Source organism: Orcinus orca, chromosome 17, assembly GCF_937001465.1.
Source record: "Orcinus orca chromosome 17, mOrcOrc1.1, whole genome shotgun sequence".
NCBI lineage: Eukaryota > Metazoa > Chordata > Mammalia > Artiodactyla > Delphinidae > Orcinus > Orcinus orca.
Genome location: NC_064575.1, coordinates 62,677,141 through 62,690,788, shown reverse-complemented (window position 1 = coordinate 62,690,788; position 13,648 = coordinate 62,677,141). Strand labels below are relative to the sequence as shown.

General features: G+C 35.7%; 1 protein-coding gene across 1 annotated transcript in view; it reads left to right on the top strand.

Annotated features, from left to right (window-relative positions):
• CSMD3 (CUB and Sushi multiple domains 3) overlaps positions 1-13,648 on the top strand; it is a 1,064,314-nt gene that overhangs the window by 649,718 nt on the left and 400,948 nt on the right. Inside the window, exon 17 of the mRNA XM_004265377.3 lies at positions 2,905-3,043. Within this exon, the coding sequence (XP_004265425.1) occupies positions 2,905-3,043 (139 nt within the window). The remainder of the gene's footprint in view (positions 1-2,904; positions 3,044-13,648) is intronic.

Genomic DNA, 13,648 nt, shown 5'->3' with positions numbered 1-13,648 from the left:
ATATATAAGCATTTCTTAAATTTCAATAGGTACATATTTTTAGGCATTATAGAAAAATACAACTAATACATAAAAGCAATGATTTTACAGATATTTTTGCTTAGGGCAAGTTTAAAGAAATCATTTAAGTTAAAATAAAAGTAAGTCTATTTAAAGAAAATCATTAAGTATATAAGCAGTACATGGATGTGGCAAAATTGTAAGGTTTGGGCAATTAACTTTATTGCCTTTCTGTTTGTATTGTTATTCATGTTATAGTTAAGGTTCTCTTTACAAATTCAAATCTTTGTTATTTTTATTACCATTAGTTATTTTAGCTTTCCAAAGCTTTCTCTTTTTCCTTTTTCTCTTGAACGTTTTCTTTACACTTGGTGTCCCCTTATTTTGTCCTGCACTTTGTCCCCTCCATGTTCTGCTGCTGTTGCTCCACCATGGCTTTTCTATGAACATCCTCCTGCCATGTGGCTGCTAGTCACTGTGATCATGAGGCTTTTCTCGACTGATCTGCACTTAGCATCTGTTTCTTCGCTTAGGTTTCACACTCTCTTGGGGAGGCTGTCTCCATACTTTTGAGATAATAATTTTGTAAAGTTCCAACCCTATGTGTGAGAGAAAGAAGCCACTTCAGAATGTAGTATGTTAATTAGGAGAAGACTCACTTTGTAGCAGGGTCACTATTTGGGAAAGTCCTTTCAGGAAACAAACAGTCACCATATCTTTATGCTACTCCTTTCCTTTAAAGCTCCTTCCTAACTCTGCCTCTCTAACATGTTGGACTGAGGGACCAGCTGAAATGCTTCTGGGTACTCTACTTTTTAATCTTTCATTAAAGATTACTCAATTGCCCATTACTCAATTGCTAATTTTATGACTGATTACCTCTTTCAATCATGATTAGACTGAAGTGCACAGATACTTTCCTAGAACAATTTGAGTTGATAACATATTGGGATTTTTCTATATTTCCAGGACCTTCACTCACCAAAATACTTTACTCTGTCTTTTAAAATATGGTAGTTTAAATGACTGTTATGCACATAATTTTATTTTTGAAATACATAATAACCCTACAGGAAACCTAATTATGAGTCATCATAGCAAGGAAGAGTAAATAATCCTCATCAAAATGGTCTCCTTTGAAAGCTTTTTAAGAAACAAAATCAAATTCTACTAAGGAACAAAATTTAGTTTTATATGAAAGCTCTTTCTCATACAAATAACAAGTTTTGGCAATTTCACAGAAAATATTTTTCTCAAATGGACATTTTGTAGTAATGCTTGATTCCTAGGCCAATTTATTAAATATTTCTTATTTTATTTGGGCTATATCAAATTACTTAAAGAATGAAAAAGTGTAAAAATAGTGTCTAGAACAATAGGTTTTAGAAATTCTGTAAGGTAAAACTGAAATAAACAATTAAACAACAATGACAAAAATATAAACACATGATATAGAGTTTAAATGGAAAGAATTAAAGAAAATAAAAATATAGCATAGTAAGTCATTGGGAAGGGTCTCTATCTAATGTGTTGAAAAGCCGATATAGTATACATTTGACTATTTTTCTTTCCAAATAATTTTCAATAATTCAAATACTCTTTGCTTCATTCCCCACCCCCCACCCCCCACTTTGTATACCTCCTGAAGGTATAGAACAGGCTAATGTAGCTGGGCTGCAGAGTGAAGGGGAGAAGTTTGGAGTGTAGGCTAGAGTGTAAGGCAATAGCTAGGGTCATTCAAGGCCTTGTTGGTCAACACAGAAAAATGCCATTTAAAAGTGTTTGAGGTTTAAACAATTACTCTGGCCATAGTGTGGAGGATAGTTAGCATGGATGAGGAGAGACCAATTAAGAGGGTCAGTTAGGAGGGTTTATACCAGAGATGAAATTATGGTAATTTAATCTGGTAGCTATAGAGATAGAGAAATAAGACTGGGCTTGAGGATGGATTGGATATGGGAATAAATAGTAAGGATAATGGAAATATGAAAGATGACTACTTCTAACATTCTGGGCTATGCAAATCCATGGATGGTGGTTTCATTTACCAATATTGGAAATAATGGGAGAGGACTGGTTTTGAGGTCCTATTTTGTAAAAACTGACTTGAAAGTACTTTTGAGGCTTTCAGGTCTTGTGAACTTTAACAAGTTGTTCTTTCAACTTGGTTTATTTCTCTTCAAAATGAGGTGCTTACACTAAATTACCTTATCAGTACCTACTGGGATTAAAATGCTGTGATTGTGGTTTCAATTGTGTATGAGTTTAGGGGAAAGCAGAAGATTAAATTCTTGAAATGATAAGCTGAGTTGAATCTGATGTTAAAGGGAGAAGAGATCAAGGTACTTGTCTAGGAAAGCAAATGGTATGATGAAACTGTAAATTGAAGGACATTATTCTGACAGCTGGATTGAAGCAAGAGATAAATTAGCAGATGGGAAATCAGGGAAGAGACTGAATGAATGAAGGCCTAAAATTGTAATAGGGACTCTGGTAAAAGGAAGATCGAAGTTTTAGACACTGTATAGCATGAATTAACAGTATTTGATACATAAATCAGAAAATAAAAGACAGTAAAACTAACAGCTTATATTTTTTTCAAGTTTTGAAAATGATGGAGACACAAGAACGTATTTAAGGGATATAATTGGGAGACTTGAGTTTATCTGACATGCTGAGTGTGTAACTAAGCCATATTTCAAAAAGTAAATTACTTTTTTTAGGGAAAATAATCATTCAATAATAGAATGACTGGATGAAATTTTACTTTCAAAAACAATATTAAATAACATTTAATATGTACATGCAAAATTAATTTTAAAAAATACAGTTAGTACTAAAAATATTTTCTGCAACTTGTTCTAAAATTTGTGTTTTTTCTTGTTCTCTTATTTTATTTTTCAGCTCCATGTGGTGGCCATTTTTCAGCTCCCAGTGGATTGATTCTCTCACCAGGATGGCCAGGATACTATAAAGACTCTCTGAATTGTGAATGGGTGATTGAAGCTGAACCTGGACACTCTATCAAAATTACATTTGAAAGGTCTTTGCAAATATTTTTCTACTTAAAAAAAAAATTGTCTAAAAGAATAGTTGAGATTCTGCATTTTACTTTCCATATTAATGTTTAATTTTATTACAGTAGTCAATTGTTGGACATTGAGTGTTTCAGAATGTTTGCCCCTTTTAGCCTTTCAGCCTATTTTCAAGTTAATTTTCTATTTCCTTAATGCTCTATCAGTATGAATGAAATGTGTAAGATGGACCTTTTTTGATTCATATATATGCATACTACTGTGATATGAACCTATGACCTATAACTTAGTAAGTTTAGTCGTCCTATACTTTGAAGGGCCTGTGGATTCTGTTCTGCTAGATTCCGAAAGGCAAAGGTGCTGTAAACACACTTGAATTGATACCGTATTGCAGCCTAAGACATTTGCTTACACATACTACCTATACCTATATACCTACACTTACAGGTCCTTCAGAAAAATGGCTACGTCAAATTAATGTAAATTAATGATTGGTCAGTCAAGTTTTTTTTTTCCTTAGGATAATTAGTATTACTGATCAAATAATCTATATCCTAAAAGATTATAATATTGACTATTAAAAATTTAAAAGAATGAATCTTCTGACTTGTGATTGGATCACTATTCTGAAATCCAAATAGAAATATCTATATAATTTTTCAATTATATTGTTGACCACTCTCATCTCCCAACCTTTTCTTAAAAAAAAAAAAAAGAACTCCTGTAAACATTATAGTAAACATATAAATATATATATAATTTCAGCAAAATTATGCTCTGATGATTGAATTTTATAAATATAAAATGATCTTTCCCTGATTAAAGAGTTCCTTCATTGAATTAATCTATTCATGCTAGTGTAAAAACTTGAGAGGAAAACAGATTCTATTTTGACAGATATAAAATATTAAACATTTTACATGAGGTCACTCTGCTTTATTATGACCTACACAACTTTACTATGACTATATTAGTTTGCTAGGGCTGCCATAACAGTGTAACAGACTGAGTGGCTTAAATAACAGAAATTTATTTCCTCATAGTTCTAAAGTCTAGAAGTCTGAGATCAAGGTGTCAACAGGGTTGTCTTCTGTGGTTTTAGTCATTGGCTAATAGATGGCTGTCCTTTTCCTGTGTCTTCACATAGTCTTCCCTCTGTGTGTGTTTGTTTCCTAATCTCTTATAAGGACACAAGTCATGTTGGGTTAGGGTCCACCCATATAATCTCATTTTACCTTAATTACCTCATTAAAAGACTTTCTCCAAATACAGTCACATTCTGAGGTACTAGGGAGTTAGGACTTCAACGTATAAATTTTAGGGGACATGATTCAGCCCATAATAATAACCTACACATTAAGAAAATGGTTTTATTTAGAATAATTTGGCAGAGTTTTTGTCGTTATGTTAAAAACATATTCTTTATTCAGTGGTTGACATAGCCTGTGTTGCCATAGTAATTTTAGAGAAGCTTGAAAAGCATCTTATTTATTCAGAATCAAATCTTTGTCAGATAACATTTTTCCATTAATGTGGGACCCAAATTAACCAACCTTACTGTATTACACAGAATTCTACTTGGTTTGGAGTATACCATGTAATATAATATTACTGGATCATATCATTGAATAATTTAAAAACTTATACTGATTTGTGTCAATAAGACAGAGATTTATAATGTATTTTTAATTTGTTAAATTTAGAGTATCACATTTGAAGGATTAGCATATCTGTCAGGTTATCACAGTTGATCTCATATTTTTTAAAACTGCATGTATTATAGGTTTAAGTACATGATTTTAGTATTTCCAGTTTTGGACTTAACATTATTTTGTATCAGGAGTTATGATGTTAAGGTAATTAAAACATCTTATATTTGCATAATTCATAACATTTATATCCATATAATTCTCACTGATCATCATCCTTCAATATCTAAATAAAAAGTTGAGCCCCATCTCAGTTACAAAGGTAAGTCTAGGCCCTGTTTATATTTTCAGAGCTTTCCTGGGGATGCTTTTCTTCACTTCTGACTTTGAATTCCTGCTTTTAGAGTCATCTCTGTTGTGAGATCCAGAGGCTGCTACCCTTTCTCAACTCCTTAGTCTGCTCTTTATTTGGATTACTTGCCTTCATTCTCACAAAAACCTTAGAACAAGGGATAACCAAAGAGGATTATTGCACAATCCAGAATAATTTAAGATTAAATAAACCTTCACTGTCCTAAAATTTTCCTGGTAATTCCCATCACTGGAACGATTACATCTCTCTCTCCAGTTCCCTCTCCTTAGCCCAGACCCTTCCCCATCTCTATCTAGTCTTTTCCCTATCAGGATCTTCAGCCCTCATTTCCCTACTCCCTAGTCGCCCACTCCAGTATGTAAAGGGTGAGTCTCAAAGTACCTGTTACTTAAGCAGAGCAATTTAGCTATTTGTTGTTCTGAGCTCCCAACTCGGTGATGGATGGGATGATAGGGATGAATTTTGCCTTTCTTTCCAAACATGCAGATTAAGATTTTTTTCCCCTAAATCAGAAATCAGTTCTACCAAGAATTCACCCTTTCTCCACCTCCCAGATGACTCAAATTGTAGCCAACTTTAAATTTCAAAAAAAAGTTATATTCAATTTAGAAGCATTACATAAGCATAAAATAATATGAGGAAATTGTGTAATTAACAAAGTGCATTATTGTATTAAAAAGCATTCCCTGTTTGAAAATGATAAGTCATTAACCATCACTAAATAAATAACCTCTGATATCCTTCAGCCTTAGGTAGGCTATCTATTGATAGAATTGCCTACCTGAGAAGCAGTTAGATTGCAAAGCAATAGTTGTAATTCAGACCACCACACTTGTGAATTTTGATTTTCAACTTTTATTTGGAGTCACTATTTTCTCTGCCCAAAATTCTTAATATGTATGGCCTATCTCTCCCAACGTGTAGTTACATGGGCCTCTTTGCTATCTTGTTTAGATACCATCAGACTTCTCCAAAGTGAATTAATGTGCACTGCACAGGCAGTGCTCGAAGTCAGACCATTCCAAATTTACCTTCCATGGGAAAAAATCTTTCCAGCCATTTTTTTTTAAACATCTTTATTGGAGTATAATTGCTTTATGATGGTGTGTTAGTTTCTGCTGTATAACAAAGAAAATCAGCTATATGTATACATATATCCCCATATCCCCTCCCTCTTGCAAATCCCTCCCACCCTCCCTATCCCACCCCTCTAGGTGATCACAAAGCACCAAGCTGATCTCCCTGTGCTATGTATCTGCTAATTCCCACTAGCTATCTATTTTACATTTGGTATTGTATATATGTCAGTGCTACTTGCACAGTTCGTCCCAGGTTACCCTTCCCCTTTCCCGTGTCCTCAAGTCCATTTTCTGTATTTACGTCTTTATTCCTGTCTTGCCCCTAGGTTCATGAGAAAAATTTCTTTTCTTTTTTGTTTCTTTTTTTAGATTCTATATGTATGGGTTAGCATACGGTATTTGTTTTTCTCTTTCTGACTTACTTCACTCTGTATGACGTTATCTAGGTCCATCCACCTCACTACAAATAACTCTATTTTGTTTCTTTTTATGGCTGAGTAATATTCCATTGTATATATGTGCCATATCTTCTTTATCCATTCATCTGTCGATGGACACCTAGGTCGCTTCCATGTCCTGGCTATTGTAAACAGTGCTGCAATGAACATTGTGGTACATGACTCTTTTTGAATTATGGTTTTCTCAGGGTATATGCCCAGTAGTGGGATTGCTAGGTCGTATGATAGCTATATTTCTAGCTTTTAAGTAACCTCCATACTGTTCTCCACAGCGTCTGTGACAATTGACATTCCTACCAACAGTGCAAGAGGGTTCCCTTTTCTCCACACCCTCTCCAGCATTTATTGTTTCTAGATTTTTTGATGATGGCCATTCTGACAAGTGTGAGGTGATATCTCATTGTAGTTTTGATTTGCATTTCTCTAATGATTAATGATGTTGAGCATTCTTTCATGTGTTTGTTGGCAATCTGTATATCTTCTTTGGAGAAATGTCTATTTAGGTCTTCTGCCCATTTTTGGATTGGGTTGTTTGTGTTTTTGCTGTTGAGCTGCATGAGCTGCTTGTAAATTTTTGAGATTAATCCTTTGTCAGTTGCTTCATTTGCAAATATTTTCTCCCATTCTGAGGGTTGTCTTTTCTTCTTGTTTATGGTTTCCTTTGTTGTGCAAAAGCTTTTAAGTTTCATTAGGTCCCATTTGTTTATTTTTGTTTTTATTTCCATTTCTCTAGGAGGTAGGTCAAAAAGGATCTTGCTGTGATTTATGTGAAAGAGTGTTCTTCGTATGTTTTCCTCTAAGAGTTGTATAGTGTCTGCCCCTACATTTAGGTCTTTAATCTATTTCTGAGTTTATTTTTGTGTATGGTGTTAGGGAGTGTTCTAATTTCATTCTTTTACATGCAGGTGTCCAGTTTTCCCAGCACCACTTATTGAAGAGACTGTCTTTTCTGCATTGTATAGTCTTGCCTCCTTTATCAAAGATAAGGTGACCATATGTACATGGATTTATCTCTGGGCTTTCCTGTTTTGTTGATCTACATTTCTGTTTTTGTGCCAGTACCATCTGTCTTGATTACTGTAGCTTTGTAGTATAGTCTGAATTCAGGGAGTTTGATTCCTCCAACTCCGTTTTTCTTTCTCAGGATTGCTTTGGCTCCTCAGGTCTTTTGTGTTTCCATACAAATTGTCAAATATTTTGTTCTAATTGTGTGAAAAATGCCATCGGTAGTTTGGTAGGAATTTCATTGAATCTGTAGATTGCTTTGGGTTGTAGAGTCATTTTCACAGTGTTGATTCTTCCAATCCAAGAACATGGTATATCTCTACATCTGTTTGTATAATCTTTAATTTCTTTCATCAGTGTCTTATAGTTTTATGCATATAGGTCTTTGGTCTCCTTAGGTAGGTTTATTCCTAGATACACTATTCTTTTTGTTGCAATGGTAAATGGGAGTGTTTCCTTAATTTCTCTTGCATATTTTTCATCATTAGTGTATAGGAATGCAAGAGATTTCTTTGCATTAATTTTGTATCCTGCTACTTTACCAAATTAATTGATTAGCTTTAGTAGTTTTCTGGTAGCATGTTTAGGATTCTGTATGTATAATATCATATCATCTGCAAACAGTGACAATTTTACTTCTTCTTTCCCGATTTGGATTCCTTTTATTTCTTCTTCTTCTCTGATTGCTGTGGCTAAAACTTCCAAAACTATGTTGAATAATAGTGGTGAGAGTGGGCATGCTTGTCTTTGTTCCTGATTTTAAAGGAAACGGTTTCAGTTTTTCACCATTGAGAACGATGTTGGCTCTGGGTTTGTCATACATGGCCTTTATTATGTTGAGGTAAGTTCCCTCTATGCCTACTTTCTGGAGAGTTTTTATCGTAAATGGGTGTTGAATTTTGTCAAAATTTTTTTCCTGCATCTATTGAGATAATCATATCGTTTTTCTCCTTCAGTTTGTTAATATGGTTTATCACATTGATTGATTTGCATATATTGAAGAATATTTGCGTTCTTGGGATAAACCCCACTTGATCATGGTGTATGATCCTTTTAATGTGCTGTTCGATTCTGTTTACTAGTATTTTGATGAGGATTTTTGCATCTATGTTCATCAGTGATATTGGTCTGTAGTTTTCTTTTTTTGTGATCTCTTTTTCTGGTTTTGGTATCAGGGTGATGGTGGCCTCGTAGAATGAGTTTAGGAGTGTTCCTCCCTCTGCTATATTTTGGAAGAGTTTGAGAGGGATAGGTGTTATCTCTTCTCTAAATGTTTGATAGAATTCACATGCGAAGCCATCTTGTCCTGGTCTTTGTTTGTTGGAACGTTTTTAATCACAGTCTCAATTTCAGTGCTTCTGATTCGTCTGTTTATATTTTCTGTTTCTTCCTGGTTTAGTCTCAGAAGGTTGTGCTTTTCTAAGAATGTGTCCATTTCTTCCAGGTTGTCATTTTATTGGCATAGAGTTACTTGTAGTAATCCCTTATGATTCTTTGTATTTCTGCATTGTCAGTTGTTAGTTCTTCTTTTTCATTTCTAATTCTATTGATTTGAGTCTTCTCCCTTTTTTTCTTCATGAGCCTGGCTAATGGTTTATCAGTTTTGCTTATCTTCTCAAAGAACCAGCTTTTAGTTTTATTGATCTTTGCTACTGTTTCCTTCATTTCTTCTTCATTTATTTTTGATCTGATCTTTATGATTTCTTTCCTTCTGCTAACTTTGTGGGTTTTTTGTTATTTTTATAACTGCTTTAGGTGTAAGGTTAGGTTGTTTATTTTTTTTGATTCTTGAGGTAGGATTGCATTGCTATAAGCTTCCCTCTTAGAACTGCTTTTGCTGAGTCCCATAGGTTTGGGGACATCGTGTTTTTATTGTCATTTGTTTCTAGGTAGGTTTGATATCCTCTTTGATTTCATCAGTGATCTCTTGGTAATTTAGTAGTGTATTGTTTAGCCACCACGTGTTTGTATTTTTTACAGTTTTTTTCCTATAATTGATATCTAGCCTCATAGCATTGTGGTCAGAAAAGATACTTGATACGATTTCAATTTTCTTAAATTTACCAAGGCCTGATTTGTGATCCTATATATGCTCTCGGGCTTCCCTGGTGGCGCCATGGTTGAGAGTCCACCTGCCAATGCAGGGGACACGGGTTCGTGCCCCAGTCCGGGAAGATCCCACATGCTGCAGAACGGCTGGGCCCGTGAGCCATGGCCGCTTATCCTGCGCATCTGGAGCCTGTGCTCCACAATGGGAGAGGCCACAACAGTGAGAGGCCCGTGTACAGCAAAAAAAAAAAAAAAAAAAAAAAATATATATATATATATATATATATATATATATATGTATGTATATATGCTCTCTCCTGGGGAATGTTCCATGAGCACTTGACAAGAAAGTGTATTCTGTTGTTTTTGGATGGAATGTCCTATAAATATCAGTTAAGTCCACCTTGTTTAATGTGTCATTTAAAGCTTGTGTTTCCTTATCTATTTTCATTTTGGTTGATACCTCCATTAGTGAAAGTGGGATGTTAAAGTCCCCTACTATTATTGTGTTACTGTTCATTTCCCCTTTTATGGCTGTTAGCATTTGCCTTATGTATTGAGGTGCTTCTATATTGGGTGCATAAATATCTACAATTGTTATATCTTCTTCCTGGATTGATCCCTTGATCATTATGTACTGTCCTTCTTTGTCTCTCGTAATAGTCTTTATTTTAAAGTCTATTTTGTCTGATGTGAGAATTGCTACTCCAGCTTTCTTTTGATTTCCATTTGCATGGAATATCTTTTTCCATCCCCTCACTTTCAGTCTGAATGTGTCCCTAGGTCAGAAATGGGTCTCTTGTAGACAGCATATAGTCAGGTATTTTTTTTTTTGTATCCATTCATGGAGTCTATGTCTCTAGTTGGAGCATTTAATCCATTTACATTTAAGGTAGTGATTGATATGTATGTTCTTATTACCATTTTTTTAATTGTTTTGGATTTGTTTTTGTAGGTCTTTTCCTTCTCTTGTGTTTCCTGCCTGGAAAAGTTCCTTTAGCATTTGTTTTAAAGCTGGTTTGATGGTGCTGAATTCTCTTAACTTTTACTTGTCTGTAAAGGTTTTAATTTCTGCATCAAATCTGAATGAGTTCCTTGCTGGGTAGAGTAATCTTGGTTGTAGGTTTTTCCCTTTCATCACTTTCAGTATGTCCTGTCACTCCCTTCTGGCTTGCAGAGTTTCTGCTGAAAGATCAGCTGTTAACCTTATGGGGATTCCCTTGTATGTTATTTGTTGCTTTTCCCTTGCTGCTTTTAATATTGTTTCTTTGTATTTAATTTTTGATAGTTGATTACTATGTGTCTCCGCATGTTTCTCCTTGGATTTATCCTATATGGGACTTTCTGCACTTCCTGCCTTGATTGACTATTTCCTTTCCCATATTAGGGAAGTTTTCAACTATAATCTCTTCAAATATTTTCTCAGTCCCTTTCTTTTTCTCTTCTTCTGGGACCCCTATAATTACAATCTTGGTACGCTTAATGCTGTCCCAGAGGTCTCTGATACTATCCTCAATTCTTTTCAATCTTTTCTTAATTTCCACTATTTTATCTTCCAGATCACTTATCCATTCTTCTGCCTCAGTTTTTCTACTATTGATACCTTCTAGAGAATTTTTAATTTCATTTATTGTGTTGTTCATCATTATTTGTTTGCTCTTTAGCTCTTCTATATCCTTATTAAACATTTCTTGTATTTTCTCCATTCTATTTCCAAGATTTTGGATCATCTTTACTCTCATTACTCTGAATTCTTTTTCAAGTAGACTGCCTATTTCCTATTCATTTTTTTGGTCTCGTGGGTTTTTATCTTGTTCCTTCATGTACTGCATAGTCCTCTGTCTTCCCATTTTTCTTAACTTACTGTATTTGGGGTCTCCTTTTCGCAGGCTGCAGGTTTGTAGTTCCTGTTGTTTTTGGTGTCTGCCCACTGTGGGTATGTTTGATTCAGTGGGTTGTGTAGGCTTCCTGGTGGAGAGAACTGGTGCCTGTGTTCTGTTGGATGAGGCTGGAGTTTGTTTTTCTGGTGGGCAGGACCACATCCAGTGGTGTGTTTTGGTGTGCCTGTGAACTTAGTATGATTTTAGGCAGCCTTTCTGCTAATGGGTGGGGTTGTGTTCCTGTCTTGCTAGTCGTTTGGCATGGGGTGTCCAGTGCTGGAGCTTGCTGGCCACTGGGTGGAGCTGGGTCTTAGCATTGAGACAGAGATCTCTTGGGAGAGCTCTCGCCAATTTATTCTACTTGGGACTAAAGGGTCTCTTGTGGTCCAATGTCCTGAACTCGGCTCTCCCACCTCAGAGCTTCAGGCCTGACACCCAGCTGGAACACCAAGACCCTGTCAGCCACACGACTCAGTCTGCCGTCCTGTCACGAAGTCACCTGAGGTCCAGGCGTCCTGTCAATGTCTCCTCTCCTTGGGTCCCAGAGACACCTTAGGGGCCGCCTCCTGTCAGGGGCTTCCAGGTCAGATGCAGTCGCCTGAGGGCTGGGCGTTGTATCTGAGTCATGCAGGACGCTGAGCACTAGCCTTCTCTGCACCAGAGTGTAGCGTTGGGGGCTTCGGCTGGCGTCTGTGGCCCAGGTTACTGCTTCCACCCAGGTTTACATGTGGGCCTCAGGTTTACAACTTCAGGATTCTCCAAACTTTTTTCTTTTCCTCTGTGCTCAGTCTAGTTCCACTTGGTCATAGGGGGCTGCGTTCAGAGGCCTCGCCTCCTGCACTTAAGACCAGAGTTTCTCGTGGGAACAAAAGCATTTCTTTCCAGTTCTTGAAGATTGGCTCTATTAGGTCACTCTTCTGATTCTCAGCAAGGCTACTCACTGCTCCAGTAGACGGCTCATTCCAGCCATTTTTATAAGATGCAGTGCTAGAGAGAAAAACCTTTTAATCTCTATGCATATGGTTTACCTAGTACTTTTTTCTCTGCCACTTTCTTATTCTCTTATCTGTTTCCTGAGACACAGATCTTTTAAATTAGGCTGGAAGCAAGAGAGTCAAATTGAAAAGTGATTTTCACTGTTAGGGTTTGTGCAGAGCAAAAGAAAACAGTTCTGTACATTGAACCATAACAGGCCTGGGGTGAGAAATGATTCTCAGAGTCCAAAGATTTTGGCTTCTCCCATTAGCATCACTGAATAGGACTTGTCAACTGTGTCTCTTTTCTTAATCCCTAAATTACATGCTCAAGTATATTACAAATCTCCTAGCTCCTTCACTTCCTTGATACCAATAATTTTTTTTTTCAGCTGTTCCTTGTTAATTAGCCCAAACACTGGAAGAATCAAGAGTTAGAATGCTTTATGTATTTATTGATGGTATTTTCACTAACTTAGACAAGGCACAGCTGTTTCAGTATATTTCTTTTGAATCATACTTTCTGCTAAGATAAATAAAGTCCCAAATTCTTTTAAATGTTCTAAACAGAAATGTTTGTTTGGGGGTTTGAATCCTCCATCTGCCCTTCACACACACACAAGCCCATAAGATTCTTGAGTTTGAGCTATTTGAAGGGAAAATTATTTAAAAATTTTCCATTTCTTTTTTATCTAAAGACCCTTAAGGGTGTGAGATATTGCTTTAGGTCTGCCCATACTCTATGTGCTCTGTCAGAAACTTTGTTTAAAGTAATTCACATTTAAAAACAGCTGTTATGTGGTTAGAAGTAGCTCTGTAGCAAAACAATGAGCAACAATGTTCATCAAGTTAAAAATTATAAATGAGAATTTTATCCATTAGGTGGTATCATAAAATAGTCACTTTGAAATCAGAAATATGTACATCTAACACCTCCTTATTTAGTGACCTTATAATATCTTGGTGCTTCATTTCCCCCTTAAGATTGTTTTGAGAAAAAGATATCATCTTTAAAGTATCCATCAAGAATTATGTTCTTAAAAAAACTAGTTCCCTTCTGATTTCCAGCCGAGCTCTTATAAGGACACTGGTTGTGAACTCTTTAATAGTTCTTCTCATCCTGAGAATATTTTTTTATAGAAGTTA